Source organism: Passer montanus, unplaced genomic scaffold (genome assembly GCF_014805655.1).
Source record: "Passer montanus isolate IOZ18808 unplaced genomic scaffold, ASM1480565v1 scaffold25, whole genome shotgun sequence".
Taxonomy (NCBI): domain Eukaryota; kingdom Metazoa; phylum Chordata; class Aves; order Passeriformes; family Passeridae; genus Passer; species Passer montanus.
In genome coordinates, this window is record NW_024367149.1 from 8,174,411 (window position 1) to 8,187,367 (window position 12,957).

Consider the following 12,957-nt stretch of genomic DNA (forward strand, 5'->3'; position numbering starts at 1 on the left):
CCTGTTGCAGCCCCTCAGCCCTTGAGAACGTGCTGGGCCCTGGCATCCCCCTTGTCTGGGGCTGTGCCAGCTCTGGTTTATGAGCGAGCCCAGCTCCAGTGCCCAGGGCTGGGAAAATCCCGGCAGCACCAGCTGCTCTCCGGGTCCCCATCCCTGCAGGTCCCCCTGTCCCTTGCCAAGCTGTGGGGTCTGGCTGAGCGTGCCTGCAGGGAAGGTTACCCGGACACGTGCCGGGTGGCTCCACTGGAGTGTGAACGGCGGGGCAGTGTTTGCATTCATTACAAACCCATTAAAAACTGGCTGGCTCAGCCCTGGGCAGGACCAGCTCGACGTGCAGCTGATCCTCAGCTGCTGGCAGCCTCTGCAGGGAGAAACCACCCCTTGCCTGGCGCTGCAGGTGTGCTCAGCAGGCAGCAGCCGCGGGTGGACGGGCTTCCCAAAGTCTCTCCTGCTGCCTGTCCCACCCGGAGCCCATGGCAGAGGGGAAGACCTTCCGCTACGGGTTCATCATCCTGGGCTTCTTCCTGGTGATGCTGGGCATGTTCATCATGAGCGTGGAAAAGCCCCAGTACTACATCACCTTCTGTGTCCTGGGAGTGCTGCTCGTAGCCGTGGGCATCACGTGGAGCATGTGCCAGTGCTACCCAAAGGTAGGATCCCTCCTGCTGCTGGGAACTCTGGGGGGCTCGAGGGCTCAGCTGGGCTTGGGGGGCTTTGGCTGCTGTGGATGTGCAGCCTCAGTTTCCCCAGGGGAAGCCAGCTGCAGCAATCTGGAGGGGGAATTCCTTTGGGAGGTTTGTGCCCTGCTGGTGCCTGCAGGATGTGCCCCCATCTCCTTCACTCCCTGGGCTTTGCTTTCAAACAGGCAGCAGGGAATAATCCCAAGGAAATAGACTTGTGTTCCTCTCTCCCACGCTGCCCTTCCTTGGGATCCGGGGCTTGGCAGGCTCCCAGGAGTCCCAGGAAGGGACTGTGGTGGCCATGGAGGTGGGAGGGTCCCGGCCCCCTGAGCCCAGCCCTCGGCTGGAGTCTCCTTGGCAGAGGGCACGGAGTGCAGCCACGTGTCCCTGCCCTGGGAAATGGCTCTGGCAGAAAAGGGCTTTTTCCAAGGAGAGGGCATCTGTAGGGCTGATCTGGGCACTGCTGGGTGGCCCATCAACAACCTGGCTGCCCTCCAAAATGTGGGGGAGCCACCTCAGGGCCCAGGACCAGCTGGGAGCTCCGGAAGCAGCTGTGTTCCCTGGGACTGGGCTGGAGCAGAAACCAGCTCCCCTCAAAGCTGAGCTCAGCCCCAGCTAGCAGGGAGATGTGGCTTTGCCACCGTGCTTGAGGCTCAAGGATGGGACACCCTGGGTGTGGTTCCTGACCAGTGACCTCCTGTGTGTGCCTTGGGACTCCCTCTGGGCTTGGGGACACATGTGACCCCACAGGGGGAAAGGCACTGAGAGCAGGGCTGGGTTGGACTCATTAATTCCTTACTGATTTCCCTCAAAAGTGCCTTTTCAAAGGAAAACATCCAAATATGGTGGGAAAAGACCCCCAAACCCAGCTGAAGGGACACTCTGGCCCTTTCCCAGAGTGAGGGTGAGGGTGCCTGTGACGCCCAGCACAGCCCCTGGGCTCTGCCTCTCTTTCCCCAGATAACTTTCGTCCCTGCGGACCTCGAGGCCGAGCGGTTCCTGGACCACAAACCCACGGTGCTGCCACAGAAGGACACCGGGTGGGTCCCACGGCAGGGTGGCTGATGTGTGTGCCCTGGGGGCAGGGTCTGACACACAAAATGGGGACAGCACAAAATGCCAAGCAGGGATGAGGCTGGGAGAGGTGAGAGCTGCCTGAGCCCACCCAGGGCTGAGCTGAGTGGTGCTGGGGGAGGCAGAGCACCCAGGGGTGCTCCTGCAGGCATCCCCTGGCTCTGCTGCTGGTGTGGGCAGTGACACGGCCTTGGTGGCCTCTAAAGCCACTCCCTCAGGTGGTGGAGCCCTGTGTGCATGATCCTGAGCACCTCCCAGCTCCAGGGTGTCCAGCTCTGCTCAGCACCCCGTCACCCCTTTGCCTGCAGCTTGATTTCCCCCTGCCCCAGCCAAGAGGCCAGCAGCAGCTATGAGAAGAGCCTGCCATCCTACGAGCAGATCCAGAGGCAGGGGAGCTCGGCCCCAGCCCTGGGCACGGCCCAGCCCAGGTCCCGCAGCTGCTCCCAGGCAGCCCTGCAGGCCAAGGCAGAGATCCACCGGGAGCTGGGGGCTGGGGACCCCCTCCAGGACCTGGCACCCCGCCTGGAAACAGCGGCAGGCAGCTGGTAGGTGATGCCTGCGGGCTTGGGGTGGCACTGGTGGGATGGGGGGTGACAATGGGGGGATCAGACCCCCACTGCTGGGGGAGAGGGAGGATGCAGAGGGGTTTTGCTGCTCTCACAGCACTGAGCTCCACACCCTTGGCCCCACCGGATGGTGTCTCAGCCCTCGAGGAGTCTCTGAACCCAATTATTTCCCAGGAGGAAATTTAGGTGGCCTTTGGTTGTAATTTGCACTTTGATGTTTGGCGTGTTCGCATTTTGCTTTTATTTCATTTTATCAATACAAACAGTGTCCCTCACAAGAATAACCCCAAAGTTCCCGGTCAGCCTTTGATAGAAATGAGATGCACAGCACGCCACCCTCAAACCAGATGCCACATACGATGCCCAAGCCCTGGTTTGGGAGGTCCCAGAGGGCTCTGCAGGTGATGGGGGGGTCTCTGTTCAGGCTCAGGGCACAGGACTGCCAAAATGCAGCTGCAGCTGGGATGGGTGCAGTGCTTTCCCACCCCAGCTGCAGATTCAGGAAGCGCAAGGACAGCCACTGCTTCAACCCCTGGGCAGGCAGGTGTCCCCAAAAAAGCAGGCACCGAGGGCTGGGACAGGGACAGACATCCCAGGCCCCTCCAGCCACCCCGCGAGGGGACTGGTGATGCCGGGGGGACCGCAGCTGCTGCCCAGCCGTGCTCGGTGTCACCGTGTCCCCGCAGCGCCGCCCGGCCAGCCCCGGGGGATGCCCCGCTGGCATCGCTGCTGGACGAGATGGACACGCCGTCGCTGGAGGGCTCCGTGCCCGGCAGCCCCGCGCCGCAGAGCCGGACCCTGCCCCGCTCCGGCCGCCCCCCGAGCAGCTCCCCCGGGGGAGAGCAGCCCCGAGCCCCCCGGGAAGGCGCCGGGAAGGAGGATGAGCTCTACTACGGGCTCCAGGAGGAGCCGGGTGCTCTGCTCAAGGAGAGCGATGGCCTCTCCGAGCCTGAAAACTGATTTTCTGGGAAAAAAAAAAGCGGCCGCTTGGCATGGACTCGCCTCATGGAGGGGACACACAGGGCACAGCCTGGAGGAAAGGGGGCTGTCCCCAGATTGCGGTGGCGCCAGGGTCCTGCCTGTCCCTGTGCCGTGCTGCAGCCCCGGGGCACACCCAGCAGCTCAGGAGGCTGTCATTTCCCCCAGTCCCAAAGGGAGAACTCCCAGCTCCTGAACTCCACAGAACGTGGGACAAGGCCTCCTTGCCAGAGTCCCCTGGGTGGGCACAGAGCAGCTGGGCTGGGCAGGGCTAAGTGCTGTGCTTGGGGAGGGAAAGGATTGCCTGTGCTGTTTGCAGCAGGATCAGGTGTAGGTGGGTAAAACCTGCTCAGTGCAGGTGGGTTTTATCAGGCAGAACTGTCCTCAAAGTCTTTTTCCCACTTACCCAAGCTCTGCTGAAATTAAAATTCGATCCTGAGGCTCCTGCAGCAGGCAGCCTTCATGTCTCCGGGCTGGGAGAGGGGTGATGGAGGTGGCAGATCGTGCTGTCCCCTACCTCCTGCACAGGGACCAGCTTCCAGCCCTCCTGGGGACACGGGGGGAGGACACAGCTGAGCCAAACCCCTGGTGGTGGCACTTGAGGTGGTGGCTTTGCACACTGTCTGCTGGGTCGGTGTCAGCAGCTGCAGGTGGCTTTGCAGGCTGGCACCCACCGTCCCCAAACCTTCTGTGAATAAAAGGTGCTTGTCCCAAACCACACGGGTGGATCTCAGCCTGGCTTGTCACCGTGACAGGGACAGCCCAGGGGCCCTCCACAGCCTGTCTCAGCACACAGAGAGGGCAGAGCTGGGGGGAATCCCACCTTTGGCTGCTCAGCCCTGCAGGGATCTGTGAGGCTGAGCTGAGCCAGGGCAGCTGGGTCTGGATCAAAGCATCCAACAGATGCTGAGAGTCCCTAGCTCTGTTTTGGGAAAGCTGGGCTGGATCTGCCTGTGCCTGGCAGGGCTCCAGGAGGCTTGGGAGCACACGTCTGCTGCCGGAGGAGACTTCAGCACATTCCATGGAATCACGGAACTCAGCTGGAAGGGAGCTTAAAAACCCTGCAGCTCCCCGAGTGGAAAAGTGGGGACAGCTGTGCCCAGCACCCCAGGGGGATGGGGCACAGAGCCTGCAGGGATGTTCCTGTGCTCCCTTGCCACCCAGGAGTGCTTGGTACAGGGCAGGGTGTGCAAGAAAAGGCTGTGCCTGAGGTGTCACAGCCCTGTGACACTCCTGCACCCTTGGCTCTCCTTGGTGTCACCAAAGCAGCCAGGCAGAAGGGCAGGGAGCATCGGGGTGTTTATGGGCAACAGGAGGGTGGGGAGTGAAGGCTCCAGTGTTGGCTAAACATCGGCACAGGGCTGTGAGCTGCTCTCCAGGGGGAGCATTGCTGTTGATTGCATGGACTCAGCTCCTGCCTGTCCTTCCCAGGGTGGGGCAGTGCGGTGGCTCTGGGAATGCTGTCTGGATGGAGCCATGCCTCACTGAGTTTCAGAGGGTGCCCAGGGCAGGGTGTCACTGTGTCACTGCTCCTGTGCAGTGTGGGGATCTGGTGGAGACCCAGAAGGTTTTACCTATAGAACCACAGAATGTTTGGGCTGGGAAAGGACCTTAAAGATCATCCTGTTCTAAGCCCCCTCCATGGGCAGGGACACCTTCCACCAGACCAGATGCTCCAAGGCCCGTCCAGCCTGGCCTTGAATGTGTCCAAGGATGGGGCATCCACGCTTCCCTGGGAAAACTGTGCCAGAGCTTCACACCCAAAGCCCCTCCCTGCTCTCCTGTGGTCTCCATGCTGGGAAGGGCTCCAAGGTCTCTCTGGAGGTTTCTCTTCTCCAGGCTGAACACTCCCCCGGAATTTCCTCACAGAAGAGGTTCCTACCTCATGCCTTGGCACTCACTTTCATTTTTGCCAAAAGCCCGCTGTCCCCCGTGTCACCCTGCGCGGGGACCCCGGCGGTGCCACCCGCGGGACGGGGATGTCCCGGCCTTGGCGCCCCGCGGGGGTGGCGGCAGCAGCGCACCAGTGGTGTAGTGGTATCATGCAAGATTCCCATTCTTGCGACCCGGGTTCGATTCCCGGCTGGTGCAGCGCAGAATTCCTCCCACGCCTCTGACTTGTGGCAGTTCCATATCAAGGTGCTGGCACCCGCAGAGGCCTCCCAAAATGTGGGAGAGTTTTTTTTTTTTTTTTTTTTAACCGGCGGGATGCTCGGCTCAGCGCACCCAGCGCTGTGCCCGCCCCGCCCGGAGCCCATTTCACCCCCGCAGGGATTTAGGAACCCTTCCCCCTCCTCCTTGTTGAGATCTCTGATGCCTCCTCTGCTCTCTCCTTCCTCCCACCTCAACAGGAGCCCCCCATTTACACAGACACACACGCTGGAAGCCCCACTGGGAGCCAGGACTGAAACAGAGCTCTTCTGCACAAGGTGCAAATTTTGGGCTATTTCTGAATAATTCTCAATTTAAAAAAAAAATAACCTTTCTGCAGATACCCACTCGTGGAGTGTGAGAGGAGTGCTGGATCCCTCCCCAGGCTTCCAAGACCTCCATGGTTCCTCAGCACGTGGGGATACACGTGGAACTGGGGACCTCTGCCACCCCCTCCCTCCTCTTCGGGCTCCTTCCATCCTCCCCTGGGACACAGACTGTTCCCTGTGGAAAAAGGCAGGGAAAGGCTGCAGGGAGAGGGAGGCTGTCCCCCTTGAGACGGGATCCCCCCGTGCTCAGCTGCCTCAGAAGCCTCCTGAGGCCCCAGTGGTGCGTGGTGGGACTTCACAGGACCGAGGAGGCTGAGCCAAAAATCAGGAGTGAGGCTCGATCCCATGATCAGTGTCCTGGACGCTGACCCCTTCAGTGTCAGCTCTCTGCAGCAGAGGGGTGACCAGCAGGGTCTGGTGTCCCTGCAGTTACCTGAACCAGAGGTCAGGCTCCCACTTGAGGTCTCATTAAAAAATCAGCATTTCCCCTACAAACTGTTCACATCCATATAAAACACACCCATCCATACAAACCATGCACATCCCTATAAAACATTAATGTCCATGCAAGCCATACACATAATTGTAAACCACGTTCATCTATTTAAAACATATAGGTGCATGCAAACCACACACATCCATGTAAAACACATATATGCATAGAAACCATACACAAAATTACAACATGTACACCATGTAAAACATATATTCATACAAACCATATACATCCACACGAAACACACACATCTGTATAAAACATGTGCATCCATATAAACATTTAACCTCTGAGGAGCTTATAAATAAGCAGCCAAACCCACAAATGTATTCCTGTTTCCCTGGCAAGCCGGGAGCAGGGAGGGGTTTGCTGAAGGTCGCGGGGATGCGGGGCAGTGTGGATCCCGATGCTGCGGGAGGGCGGAGGTGGGAGCGGCGCGGAGACCCGCGGGAAAGCGCCGATGTCATCCCGCAAAAAGGGCATTCGCCGTGTGTGACGACTCTGTAAAAATGCCCAAACAGGATCAGAGGATTTCACGGGAAATCATTCGCGGAGTGAGGCAGTGGGAGGCACATTAAAGCTTTCAGCCCTTTCTGAAAACAGTCCTGGAGCGGCTGCGCTTTGCTCGCCAGAGCCCCCAGCGACCCGCAGGGACTCGGGGCGAGCAGCGGCCCCGTTTGCCCTCTCCCCGCGGCCCCGTTAATGCTCAACCCGCCCGGCCTGCGCCGTGATCCGCGCCCCGCCGCGCTGAGCCCCGGCCAGGCGCCAGAGCCGCGGGTGCGGGTGCGCTCCGGGACTGCGCGGGTGCGCACGGGGACTGCGCTCCGGGACTGCGCGGGTGCGCTCCGGGACTGCGCGGGTGCGCACGGGGACTGCGCGGGTCTGTTCAGGGACTGCGCGGGTGCGCTCCGGGACTTGCGCGGGTGCGCTCCGCGGGTACGCTCCGGCCCCTCGGCTCCGCTCCCGCTGCAGCCCCTCGGCTGCCCCTCGGCCCCGCGGGTGCGCTCCGGCCCTCGGCGCTCTCTCGCGGGGTCCCCGCCGGTGCCGCCCCGGCTCCGAGGGTCCCGGCGCCTCCCGTCGGTGCGGGATGTCCCCGCGGGCTCTGGCGCTGGCGCTGGCGCTGGCGGGGCTGGTTCTGGCCCCGGGCGCGGCCGAGGAGGGGGAAGCCGCCGTCGGGGCCGCCCCTCCAGGACCCGCCGCTTTCCATCGCGCCGCCAAGGTGAGGAGCGCGGGGTGGGGGGACAGCCACGCTCCCGTGGGGGTGTGTGTGTGTCCCCCGAAGCGCAGCCCCGTGCTCGTGTCCCCGCAGGCGGCCTGGCGGCTGCCCGGGCGCTACGTGGTGATGCTGCGGGCGGGCAGCGGGGCCGAGCTGCGAGGCACGGCCCGGCGGCTGCGGGCCCGGGCGGCTCGGCGGGGACACCCGGCACGGCTGCTGCACGTCTTCCACCTCCTGCCCGCCTTCCTGGTGAGGATGAGCAGCCACGTCCTGGACGCGGTACGTGGAGCGGGGGACAGGGTCGTGGCAGGGACAGCGGCTGCGGTGGGCGCTGGTGGGAGTGGGAGCCCCTGCCTTGGGGGGAAACGGGAGCTTTGTGTCCCCCCCGCAGGCGCTGAAGCTGCCGCACGTGAAGTACATTGAGGAGGATGCCTACGTCTTTGCGCAGAGCATTCCCTGGAACCTGGGCAGGATCGTGCCGCCGCAGCCCAGCTCGGGAGCCTACAGCCCTCCCAGTAAGCGCTGGGGTGTGCGAGGGGGCGACGCTTTGAGGAAGAGTCAGGTCCCCTCTCCTTAACTTGAGGGAGGGAATGTTCCTCCGCCCCATGGTGCTGTGGGTCTGGAGCTGCATTTTTGGAGCAGCCCAGGTGGCCTGACGGTGATGATGGTTGCCTTCCTCCCCCGCTGCACCCCTGGCAGATAAAGGTGACCTGGCCGAGATTTACCTGCTGGACAGCAGCGTGCAGAGCAGCCACCGGGAGATCGAGGGCAGGGTGACCGTGACCGGCTTCGAGAGCATCCCCGAGGAGGATGGCACCCGCTTGCACAGGCAGGTGAGTCCTGAGGTGCCACGTGCTGCATCCCGGCCAGAGCACCCCCCTGCAGCCACCAAATCCTGGCCAGGCTTGCGAGGCTCTCCAGGACAAGGGAGACACTTGGCCTGGACCAAAATGCTGGGCAGGATGGGCAACAGGAGCTGTGGTCCTGGGGGATATTGGGACCCTCAAGGTGGTGTGTTTGGAGATATGGCTGAGTTTGGCAATTTCTGGGAAAGCGTTCAAGGGCAGCACGGGTAAGGGCAGCACGGGTAAGGGCAGCACGGGTGAGGGTGTGTGTCGGGTTAGAGAGAACCAAGGTGGGAGGGGGTGGGGGGCACGCTGTGGGATTGCAAACCTGCTTTGCTGCAACGGGCTGGGGCATGAAACTGCGGTGCCCGTGCCAGGCCAGCCAGTGTGACAGCCACGGGACGCACGTGGCCGGGGTGCTGAGCGGGCGCGACGCCGGCGTGGCCAGGGCCGCCAGCATCCGCAGCCTCCGGGTGCTGGGCTGCCAGGGGAAGGGCACCGTCAGCGGCACCCTCAAGGGTGAGTGACCCCCGCCCCGAGAGCAGCAGGCTCCCTCCCGGGGCTTCCCGCGATGGTGTTTTGTCGCTCGCAGCGCTGGATTTCGTCGGGAGGGCGCTGGAGGCTCGGCCCTTCGCCCCGCGGGTGGTGCTGCTGCCGCTGGCCGGGGCGCGGAGCCCCGCGCTGAACGCGGGCTGCCGGCGGCTGGCACGCACCGGAGCGGTCGTGGTGGCGGCTGCCGGCAACTACAAGGACGATGCCTGCCTCTACTCGCCGGCGTCCGAGCCGGAGGTGCGGCTGCGGGGAGCCCCCGAGGCTCGGGTGCCGCCTCATCCCTCGGCTCAGCGAGGGCTGGGCTGGGCGCGCCATCCCTGCCGTGCTCCGCTGTCACCGCCAGGTCATCACGGTCGGTGCCAGCGACAGCCAGGACCAGCCTGCCTCCATCGGCACCCTGGGCACCAACTTTGGCCGCTGCGTGGACCTGTTCGCCCCGGGGGACGACATCGTGGGCGCCTCCAGCGCCTGCAGCACGTGTTTCACCGCGCGGAGCGGGACGTCGCAGGCGGCCGCGCATGTGGCAGGCGAGCTGCGCTTTGAGGGGCAGGGAGGGCCGGCCCTCCGCTTGCTGGTGCTGGCACAGGGCTCCAGGCGTGCCTGAGCTGGGGTTTTTGTGTTCCCTGACTCCCCTGGTTTGTGTCACCCAGCCTGCGCAGCGCTGTGTGGGCGATGGGCTGCGGAGATGCCTCTGCCGCGTCTCTGGAGCCGTGCTGCCCGTGGCAGCGCTGCGTGGGTGGCTCTGTCCCCTCTGCTTGTCACTGCGGCCTCCGGGGCTCTTGCAGGCATCGCGGCCGTGCTGCTGAGCGCCGAGCCCCGGCTGAGCCCGGCCGAGCTCCGCCAGCGCCTCCTGCGCTTCTCCGCCAAGAGCGCCATGGACACGGCCTGGATCCCGCAGGAGCAGCGCCTCCAGACACCCAGCAGCGTGGCAGGGCTGCCCGCCCGGCTGGCGGCAGGTAAGGACCTTGCCAGGAAAAAAAGTGCCGGGGTGAAGGCACAGCAGGGAATGTCCCCAGGGCTGTGCCGGGAACGGCTGAGCCTGGCTGCATCCATGAGCGAGATGGAGCCTGGTCGGTGGGAGCTGGGTGTCACTGAGGGTGGCACTGAGGGTGGCACTGAGGGTGTGTGGGTGTCACTGAGGGTGGCACTGAGGCTGTCCCCCCCCTGCCGCCCGGCCCCGTTGCAGAGGAGCCGCTGCTCTGCCGCTCGGTGTGGTCGGCGCGCTCGGGGCTCTCCCGGCTCGCCCGGGCCGTGGCTCGCTGTGCCGGCACCGAGGAGATGCTCAGCTGCTCCAGCTTCTCCCGCAGCGGCAGCCGGCTGGGAGAGCAGGTGGAGGTGAGCAGAGCGGGGCAGAGCTGCTGCCCCCGCAGGGTGTCCCCAGCCCCCCAGCCCCGGTGACGCTGTGCTGCCCCTCGCACAGGACCAGCACGGGCAGAAGCAGTGCGTGGCCCTCAATGCCCTCCAGGGCCAGGGGGTTTATGCCATCGCCAGGTGCTGCACCTGGCCCAGGGCTGAGTGCCGGATCCAGGCCAGCTCCCCCGGGACCCAGGGGGCCCAGTGCTCGCCAGGAGACCACGTGCTGACCGGTAACACCCAACCCGGGGTCACAGACCTCTGAGCCTGATGGACAGGGGTGTTTCTTCCACAAAAGCTCTGGGATGTGGGGGTAGAAGGTTGCTGGGGTGGCAGGGGAAGGCTGCATGTGCTGTATGCATGGAGGGGGGGAGGTTCAGGTTCATCCTTGGTGCCAATGTGTGCCCTGGGATGCTGCCATGGCTGCCCTGTGCCAGCATCCCCTCTGCCCCGGGCAGGGTGCAGTTTCCACTCCCCGTCCGTGGTGCTGGGTGTTGGTGGCAGGCCCGTGGAGGGGCTGGGGAGGGGGCCCAGCCGCTGTGCCAGCAGGACAGAGGGGATGGCCCACGCCTTGTGCTGCCCCAGTGCCAGCCTCGAGTGCCGGCTGAAGGAGCACGTGGCCCTGGAACACGAGGGGAAGGTAGGGATGGGCCACGCTCCTCTGCCGTGCTGTTGTCTCTGTCTCTGCTGTCCCTCTGCCACCCTGATGGCTTTTGGGTGTGGCTGTCCCTGCTGTCAGCTTTCCCTGCTGTCCCAGCTGCAATGGGACACCCCGTGCAGCTGGGTGACAGAGTCACACACCCTGAGCCATGGGGCAGCCCCTGGCCCTTTGCTGACCCGTGGATGGTGATCTCCCCTCCCCGCTAGGTGACAGTGTCCTGTGAGGATGGCTGGACGCTGACGGGCTGTAACTCCCTGTCCCAGAGCCCTGGCTCCACGGGAGCCTATGCCCAGGACAATTCCTGCGTGGCAGCCGCCGTTCCTGGCAGCAGCTGGGCCGTGGCCATTTGCTGCCGGAGCCGGCAGTAGGGACAGCCTGAGCTGGAGGGGTGGCTCCTGTGGCACAGCAGGGATGGAGCCCTTGCTGGACCCTGGACCGCTGTGTCCCTGGCTTGGTCCCTGGCTTGGTGCCTTTCCAGGGTTTCCAGAACAATCCGTGCTCAGACATGCAGTTGATGGCCAAAGTTGTCTCCCCCTGGCACACAGCGGGGTCAGGATCCAGGGCCAGCATCCAGGGTGGCTCCTCAAGAGCTCTCCAAGCGCCCCCCAAGCAGCTGGAGCCCTGTGCCATCACTGGAGTCATCCCAGAATCCCTTCCCTGCCATGTCTTCCTACAAACACCTTGACAGAACAAGCCGTGCTGTTGTCACCCAACATAGGAAAAATCCACCACTTTTTAAAGAAAAATGTGTTGTGAGGATCACTCCTTCCTGTCCTGCTTAGTTGCTCATTAGTTGTCAGCTAATGCTGCTTAGCACTTGGAAAATCTTAGTTTAGCCATTTTTGGGCAGTTTTATAATTGCCTCAGCGTATTCCTAGGAGATTTCTTTACTTTTGAGTCAAGTGTAAGGACTTTAGTTTAAACAGCCTGCTTGGTTAATTAGACTTTTATCTGCATTGCTACAGTCAGCTCCTGCTTCATTAGTGCTTTTTTTGTTGTTGAGTCAAAGTTAATGATCTGCTGGTGTTATGTGTTAACAGTTTCAGACACATAGAACTGTAGGAGGCTGTAATTCCTAAAAAAAAAAAAAAAAAGAAAAAGCTTTCATAGCACCTTCGTTTTTACATTTGTACCCTAAATATTTATTTGGAGTTTTATAAATGAGCATTTTATAAGTGTCTTTTTAAAATAAAATTCATAGACCTGTGCTCTTGTGGTCCTTTGTCTGCCTTCATTGACATCTCCCTGGGGAACTGGTCTGGAAGAGGGAAGGGGGATCCTTCCAGCAGGGAATTTGTATTGTCAGTGAGCAGCCCCAGGCCCCCACGTGGGATCTGATCCCTGCCTGGGATCCAAGGTGCTCCTGGATGGCAACTGGCACCTTTGGAAGTTGGCACAGACAGCTCAGGCACCCTCGCCCACAGCTGGGTTGTGCTCTGGGACTGTGTTGTCCCCACACACACGAGACCAGAAGTTTGTTTTAACAACAGTAGTGCATGGGAAAAGCTTCCAGTTATGGAAACAAACATCAGCCAGCTTTGGGAATGTGCCCTTGAACTTGGGTTGCTGCTGTTCCTTCACTTGGGAAGGGCTGGAGCCCCAGGAAGGAGACAAAGCTTGGCTCAGAGAGATGCCAACTGCAGGGAAAGGCTGAGAAGCACCAGCAGCCACCAAAGCTGGGTCTCACTTCTCTCTCAGTATTTAGCAGCCTCCTGGTGCTACAAGATATAATTTTTGTGGTGTTATCTGAGGATAGATGAAAAAAACCCCAGAGTTTGATACCACAAGCTCCAGGTTAAGCTGTCAGACTGGGCTGGGTTGGGTGTTTTTCCCAGCTCAAAAGCCCCCTGCAGCTCCGTTACTCTGGCTTTAATTGGCAAGGGAAGACAAACCCAGCACAAAACACCACTTTGAAAGGTTGAAACTAATTCTAACTTGTTAACTAAAGCTGGCAAAAGCCCAACGCTAATCTAAACATGTAATTATATAACATGGACATAATTACAGCCCATAATTTCATTCAGCTGGAACCTGAATTTTACACAAAGAGGCAGAA

The 12,957-nt window shown here is 61.7% G+C and overlaps 2 protein-coding genes and 1 non-coding gene across 5 annotated transcripts; all 3 read left to right on the forward strand.

The window, feature by feature from the left end:
• The first annotated feature begins 473 nt into the window (after nucleotides 1-473).
• BSND (barttin CLCNK type accessory subunit beta) lies at nucleotides 474-4,013 on the forward strand. The gene is made up of 4 exons (XM_039711581.1): nucleotides 474-650; nucleotides 1,641-1,720; nucleotides 2,063-2,299; nucleotides 3,007-4,013. Exons 1-4 carry the CDS (start codon nucleotides 474-476, stop codon nucleotides 3,278-3,280), a joined length of 768 nt encoding a protein of 255 aa, XP_039567515.1. The 3' UTR covers nucleotides 3,281-4,013.
• Nucleotides 4,014-5,318: 1,305 nt separating this feature from the next.
• Nucleotides 5,319-5,389, forward strand: TRNAG-CCC. Its single transcript has one exon. It is a non-coding gene; the product is annotated as a tRNA-Gly (tRNA).
• A 1,768-nt stretch (nucleotides 5,390-7,157) lies between these two features.
• On the forward strand, nucleotides 7,158-12,103 carry PCSK9 (proprotein convertase subtilisin/kexin type 9). 3 transcript variants are annotated; one of them, XM_039711851.1, is made up of 12 exons: nucleotides 7,158-7,493; nucleotides 7,584-7,769; nucleotides 7,882-8,005; nucleotides 8,190-8,323; nucleotides 8,713-8,854; nucleotides 8,928-9,124; nucleotides 9,231-9,414; nucleotides 9,673-9,843; nucleotides 10,074-10,222; nucleotides 10,308-10,473; nucleotides 10,699-10,880; nucleotides 11,108-12,103. In XM_039711851.1, exons 1-12 carry the CDS (start codon nucleotides 7,362-7,364, stop codon nucleotides 11,267-11,269), a joined length of 1,929 nt encoding a protein of 642 aa, XP_039567785.1. In that variant the 5' UTR covers nucleotides 7,158-7,361; the 3' UTR covers nucleotides 11,270-12,103. The 3 variants fall into 3 exon arrangements, with proteins under 3 accessions (XP_039567785.1, XP_039567784.1, XP_039567786.1); XM_039711850.1 differs by lacking the exon at nucleotides 11,108-12,103 and having other exon boundaries at nucleotides 10,699-11,094; XM_039711852.1 differs by lacking the exons at nucleotides 8,713-8,854; nucleotides 8,928-9,124; nucleotides 11,108-12,103 and having other exon boundaries at nucleotides 10,699-11,094.
• The last annotated feature ends 854 nt before the right edge of the window (nucleotides 12,104-12,957 follow it).